Source organism: Opisthorchis viverrini (genome assembly GCF_000715545.1).
Source record: "Opisthorchis viverrini unplaced genomic scaffold opera_v5_122, whole genome shotgun sequence".
NCBI lineage: Eukaryota > Metazoa > Platyhelminthes > Trematoda > Opisthorchiida > Opisthorchiidae > Opisthorchis > Opisthorchis viverrini.
In genome coordinates, this window is record NW_008751780.1 from 372,389 (window position 1) to 378,921 (window position 6,533).

The 6,533-nt window shown below is 41.6% G+C and overlaps 1 protein-coding gene across 1 annotated transcript; it reads right to left on the bottom strand.

Moving 5' to 3' along the window:
• Window positions 1-656: 656 nt before the first annotated feature.
• T265_06136 (hypothetical protein) lies at window positions 657-1,058 on the bottom strand (the record flags this gene model as incomplete). Its single annotated transcript, XM_009171329.1, has 1 exon — window positions 657-1,058. The coding sequence occupies one exon, from the start codon at window positions 1,056-1,058 to the stop codon at window positions 657-659; it is 402 nt and encodes a 133-aa protein (XP_009169593.1).
• Window positions 1,059-6,533: the final 5,475 nt, after the last annotated feature.

Here is a 6,533-nt window from a genome sequence, read left to right on the forward strand (position 1 = left end):
AGCTTTTCAGTAGTAAAAATTCAGCAGATATATCTCAAACCCTAAATACCCAGCGTATCTACAGGTCATTAAAGTCCAGTACTGAAATAACCGAGTTCCCTCGTAGTTAATGCAATACAGATGTCTAGTGCAATTTCAAGTACGTGTATCAAGTGGTACTTCCGAATCACCTGTGCATGTAATACCATAGGTGCGCCTGATTTTGATAGCAAAATTCATAAACGGTCAGAAACTTCGAGTATGGACTACCTGGGCCCAAAACCATTTGAAAGACAAAAGGTTTAGAGAAGTTAAGTATAAAATCTTGCAGGATTCAGCGCTTTTATGACCCTTCTGCCTGGAATACCTGCCGCTACTCAACGTCAACCGAAACTAGTAGCATAAAAACGTCCTATAGACAGTTTCGTCCAGCTCTACTTTTTCCCCAGGTTTGGAGACAGAGACACCACCAAGTAGTTTGGTGTATGATCGAATTCATTTTGAACAGCAATAATGAGCTTACCCATGTTTGGAGTAGTGTCCACCTAAGTTGAAAATACTGTCACAGAATGGTGGTGTTGTAACATTTCTCCCAAACGGACGATGTCAACGTACAATATATCCTCAGAAACTCATTCAGCTGTATTGTATTGTCACACGGTTTAAGCCACAAGTGCTCAATACATCTGAATCGGGGACAATATTGGCTCAACGTCATCCAAGTGATGGGAACGTTCAACCGCTTCCTCCCAAGGGTAACGGAGCATTTGTTTCCTGTCCAAGTCTTCGACCTTGACGAGGTTTCCAAAGTCTCCGGATGCCGGACCATTCTGTTCTGGAGGTATTCTCTCATATTCATCTGGGATGGTCGCTATGTGCTGCACGGTTTTTCTTATGGGTGGCACAAACATCGCATACACATCGGTTTCGTAACTGGGATTTAGATGATTTTCAGATTCGAAGACATTCGGTAAAGCTCTCTTTTGGTTTGCCGGAGGCAAGTTTGCCCGATATAGGCCATCTACAATATTGCCTGATATCACAACAAGCAGCAGGACACAGAGGTAACAATTATCCATTCCGATGAAGGACTATACCAACTACCAGAATCTTAATCAGTCCAGTACGTCCAAGTAAGTATCCATCACATGTTAGACCAGTCGAAATTGGTTGGTCATTTTAAAATGGGTGAGCATCATTCAGCCCCAAGCGGTCTGGGCCAACACTGTAAATCGATATGATCCATCTAACCAAACGCCATTAGTGCCCAGGTTTTAACGAACAGTATTTTCAATTTGGAACAAAAATCGAGAAGAGTTACTGGTCGCTTTCAGTCAACGAGATTTTATTCCGTGCCACCAATTTACATTTATTACTGCAGGCAAACGTGAGGGCAAGAACAGAAGTATAAACCGATAAGCTGTCTTCTTTCGGGCTGGAATAATCTCAGTTGTAACCTAAGCACACACTGAATTTTATGGTTTCGTCTCAGAAGGATTGGCGAGTGTTAATTGAACAACGTTTTGCTTTTGACACAAAAGCTTCACCAGGCTGAATGCGAGGTCATCAAATTTGCCAGTTTTTAGCGCAGACGAAGAACCACTTAGCAAAACCTCCTCCGAGTAGCACGTTAGATCATTGTTGGGTGTCAGTTAAAGGGTCTTGTCAGTTAGTGTTGTTGCCTAAACCTCACAGCTGGTGGGTTGAGAGAATCTCAACTTATTTTTTATTGAGTTTGTTTCTTTGATCTTCCGGTTTGGTATGTGACTAATTCCGAATGGCGAGGTTAGAGGCAAACCACCACGTATTCAATAAAAGATGCTTGGAGTATGACTTAATCCCCGTATATTTAGTGGTTAGGCCACCTGACACGTCGCCTGCTTCTGCTCGAATAGCACTCTCAGCGGTCAAGTCAATCCTCAAACAGAGGCTCTACTCGACTACTCGGTGCCTATCTGATGTCAGTCACGATGCATGTGGGCTCAACGAAGATCTTCAGACCGTACACCTTCCCGCGAATTTCCAGTTACGCAAAACCTAAGCCACAGAAGTGAAGGTCATCTAAGGAAAACAAATATGTAAGTTCAAAAATTCGTTTTCTAACACTCGGATTTCTAGTAGGCTCATAACGATGCGTGAGCCGCCTAGTGGCTGTAGCGTGGCAAATTTATCAAAGCAACCGCTAAGTGAGGAAGAACGGTGTCTGTTAGAGAAGTGCTCGAATTTTGTGGCAAGCAAATGGGTAACAGGGGCGGAATGAATTATCCCCGGCGCTGTTTCTGTGTTCCAAAACTTCCGCCAATGGAGGCAGAGAAGCTATGGGTGCTGCTGGTCACAGTCTCAGCAGCCCCATGTTCCAAATATTACACACTGAAACAGGTGAACAACATAGTGATTGCAAAGGCGGAAGAGGGTTAGGCCATTGCTGTCATGAAAAAGAGTTGATTATCTACAAATGTTTCAACACCCGAATCTTGTAGAACTGTATTGTTTCTTTCACATCTGAGACACTTATGAAATCATCCACTCCTTTCACCATAAATCTCTTACTTATCGATGGAATGAACTAAGTTTTGGTTATCAAGTAGGATTCGTTGTTAGAAGTTTGGAAGTAATACACTACTCATAAGGTTGCTGGAAACTCTCCGACAGCCCGCGACCAGTTTCGCCCCTCCTGGGGCTCATCAGATAGGTTCAGTTCCCGGGTATCTGTCACCCTCACGACTTATTTGAACCCAAATATCTTACCAAATGAAACATGAGGCAGTCGGTTGTAGCATATTCAGTTGATTTAGAACAGCATAAACAACAGATTCAGCTGAATATGCCGTCAAAACCAAATTTGTATGCAGATGAGTGTATAAGTCATTGCTTTTCGTAATGTTTTCTACTTGAACTTCCACCGAATTGCGGTTTAGAAGGTTATTCACCTAGTAGCTCGCTGTTTTCAGATGACTATATAATCATATGTAAGACAGAAGATTTTATTGTTTACTTACTCGGCTATCTGTGCTTGAATGATTTGCCTCAATGAAGGGTAAAGGAACCTGTAGATTTATCAGAAGCCTATCTGTTTACGTGTTCCAGACATGTAGGCTTGTTCTGCGCAGCCACTTTGACACCGCATACTCGGACAACCAACTAACCACTCATTGACTTGAACTAGGCTTCTTACAAAGTGTACAGACTACTCTGTGTTAGAAGTTCTGGTTCAAGAAGTGAGCTAATCCGGGTTTTGAGAAACGACAGCTTGGTTCAGTCCTGGCTGGGAATAAATTGCACTTTTATACTAACTCAAATGGACACTATACTGACAACATATCAATACAGACGCCCCCATCTCCACAACAGATATAGCAATAGCTGCGAATCTTCAGTTGAGTATCACCACAGTTCGGCATCCAAAACTGAACTAGCTTGCCACGGTATTGTTTTGAACACCTGGTAAAGGTATCCATATATTCCTCCTGACGTCCATCATCAAGATAGCTTAGAATGTGCGTAAATCAAGGTAAATCAAGGTAAATCAAGGTAAATCAAGGTAAATCAAGGTAAATCAAGGTAAATCAAGGTAAATCAAGGTAAATCAAGGTAAATCAAGGTAAATCAAGGTAAATCAAGGTAAATCAAGGTAAATCAAGGTAAATCAAGGTAAATCAAGGTAAATCAAGGTAAATCAAGGTAAATCAAGGTAAATCAAGGTAAATCAAGGTAAATCAAGGTAAATCAAGGTAAATCAAGGTAAATCAAGGTAAATCAAGGTAAATCAAGGTAAATCAAGGTAAATCAAGGTAAATCAAGGTAAATCAAGGTAAATCAAGGTAAATCAAGGTAAATCAAGGTAAATCAAGGTAAATCAAGGTAAATCAAGGTAAATCAAGGTAAATCAAGGTAAATCAAGGTAAATCAAGGTAAATCAAGGTAAATCAAGGTAAATCAAGGTAAATCAAGGTAAATCAAGGTAAATCAAGGTAAATCAAGGTAAATCAAGGTAAATCAAGGTAAATCAAGGTAAATCAAGGTAAATCAAGGTAAATCAAGGTAAATCAAGGTAAATCAAGGTAAATCAAGGTAAATCAAGGTAAATCAAGGTAAATCAAGGTAAATCAAGGTAAATCAAGGTAAATCAAGGTAAATCAAGGTAAATCAAGGTAAATCAAGGTAAATCAAGGTAAATCAAGGTAAATCAAGGTAAATCAAGGTAAATCAAGGTAAATCAAGGTAAATCAAGGTAAATCAAGGTAAATCAAGGTTATATTGGTCTAAAAAGCATTTTGCTTTACAATGACCAAAGGATATTGGTGTGTGTGTATGTATACAGATAAACGGAATGATATGACATATATGTTCTATTGTTTGTAATCTGCATCTCAAATGTTGATGAGGGAAGTTGGGTGAGATCTTATGTATTCGTCAAGCGAATGCTTGAAAGTCTCGAGGTTATCACAATCCACAACAGATGTTGGTAGTTTGTTCCACGTGAGGGATACGCGGACTGAAAAAAAGTAGCGCGGACAGTTAATGCGGGAACATGGAATGTCAACGGCCAATGGATTCCGTCGGGTCTGTCGGGCCAAATTAACTGTGAACAAATGTTTTAAAGGGTGATTAGGGGTGTTTATTATCTTGAACATCAGGATGAGGTCTCCTCGTATACGCCGATAAGTTAAATCAAACAAATCGAGTTTACGTAGCCTTTCACTGTAGGGAACGTTTCGGAGGCCAATGACCAGCTCGGTCTCTTGGTGGTAGATACGCTCTAGCAGTTGTGTATCCTTTTGCAGCCATGGAGACCAGGTTTGGATCGCGTATTCCATTGTCGGCCGGAGATATGTGTTCATGATAATAGGGAGAATTTCAGGCGTAAAACGATAAAATATTCTCCTAAGCATCCCGAGCAGTGCCGAGGTCTTGCGATATACTGATAGACATACTCTGGCGAAGAAAGTCCTCAGTGATAAGCGGCCACCTCGATGGACACAATCCAGGCCTGCATTGCTCCCAGCTTAATCATCATCGCCCATATGTGGGCATCATACCAAGGAATTGAAACGATGATTGACATAAATTATACTCATGAAACGGTTAATCGTACCAAAAACTTTGTGGATCCAACGACTGGAGCTCGTACACAGACCATCGAATCTCTTTGGCATGTCTACAAGATGCAAAATAAATGCTAATGTGGCACACACCGGTCTTTAGTGGACAGCTACTTGTGTGATTTCGTTTAAAGGCAAATTTCATATCCTCTTTTTTCTAGTCTTTTTGGGTGGCGGAGGTTAACTTTTCGGCGGGGCTTATCTAGGACAGATCCGTTTCAAGGCCGAAATTAATAAGCTTAGGAAAGTGACTCACTCGGGTAGAGTATTTTGCCTAGTTTATTGGATGGTGCACTGTAGGGAATTGGGTGGACAGCTACTTGTGTGATTTCGTTTAAAGGCAAATTTCATATCCTCTTTTTTCTAGTCTTTTTGGGTGGCGGAGGTTAACTTTTCGGCGGGGCTTATCTAGGACAGATCCGTTTCAAGGCCGAAATTAATAAGCTTAGGAAAGTGACTCACTCGGGTAGAGTATTTTGCCTAGTTTATTGGATGGTTGTAGGTAGGGAATTGGGTGAGTTTGAGGTCTATACCACCAGCATCAGAAGCCCTAACCAGGACTAGTGGTCGTATTTCAGTGAGCATTGACTGTCCGACCTGAGTACCTGGACGAAGCATGCTTGGAAGCATACTATAACCCTTGGTTATGAAGTTAACCGGGTCGAATCTGCTAACAGGTGCATGTTACATTAAGTGGTAACTAACTGAAACTTCCCGGTTGCTCACCTGTGTTCGGAACATTATCGATAGGAACAAGCAATTGGAAGCCATATGCAGAAGACGGGTTAGAGTCCCACTTGTGTGTTGCCGTCCGAAATGTGTGGAGTTTCTGCCTCATTTGGAGTGTTAGGGCCTGCTAACGCCATAGGCCCAGGAACGGGTTTGTCGAAACCATAGAAAAATTGTTGAATTGGGCCCGCAGCACAACCATACTTTATTTTTCACGACGGTAACAAGCTACAAATTGGAGAACCCGTGAATCGCTCATGTTCCTTTACGACCTCATAGTGATTGCCATGTCATCAGATGAACTTTGCTGGTGAGTATCATGGTTTTGTTGGTTGAGTCCAGTAGGTGGCTGTTGCCAGTGCACGATGTTCGCCTGTTAGCTACCGGTGCTAAGACAAGGCTATTAGTACAGGCCTCCCTTAAAGGCAAGTCATCTAAACTTAGTGGTGCTCGAAATATCTGGGTTCAGCTGACTTTGATGCATGTTGTCGTTCGTTGCGAACGCTTTCCGATCAGGTTTGCACAAGTCGTGTGCCAAGCTGCGTGTTGTCCAGTGTGGGAGACGAAGGGAAGTTTTGTCCACATAAATGGTGTTCATATTTGTTTATTGTTACGAATCTGTGATGAACATGACTGATACTCTATTCATTGCTCTATTCATTATTCTCTTGTTTTAATATTCCATATGCTGTACATATTCGCCAATTCGATTACATACGTGCT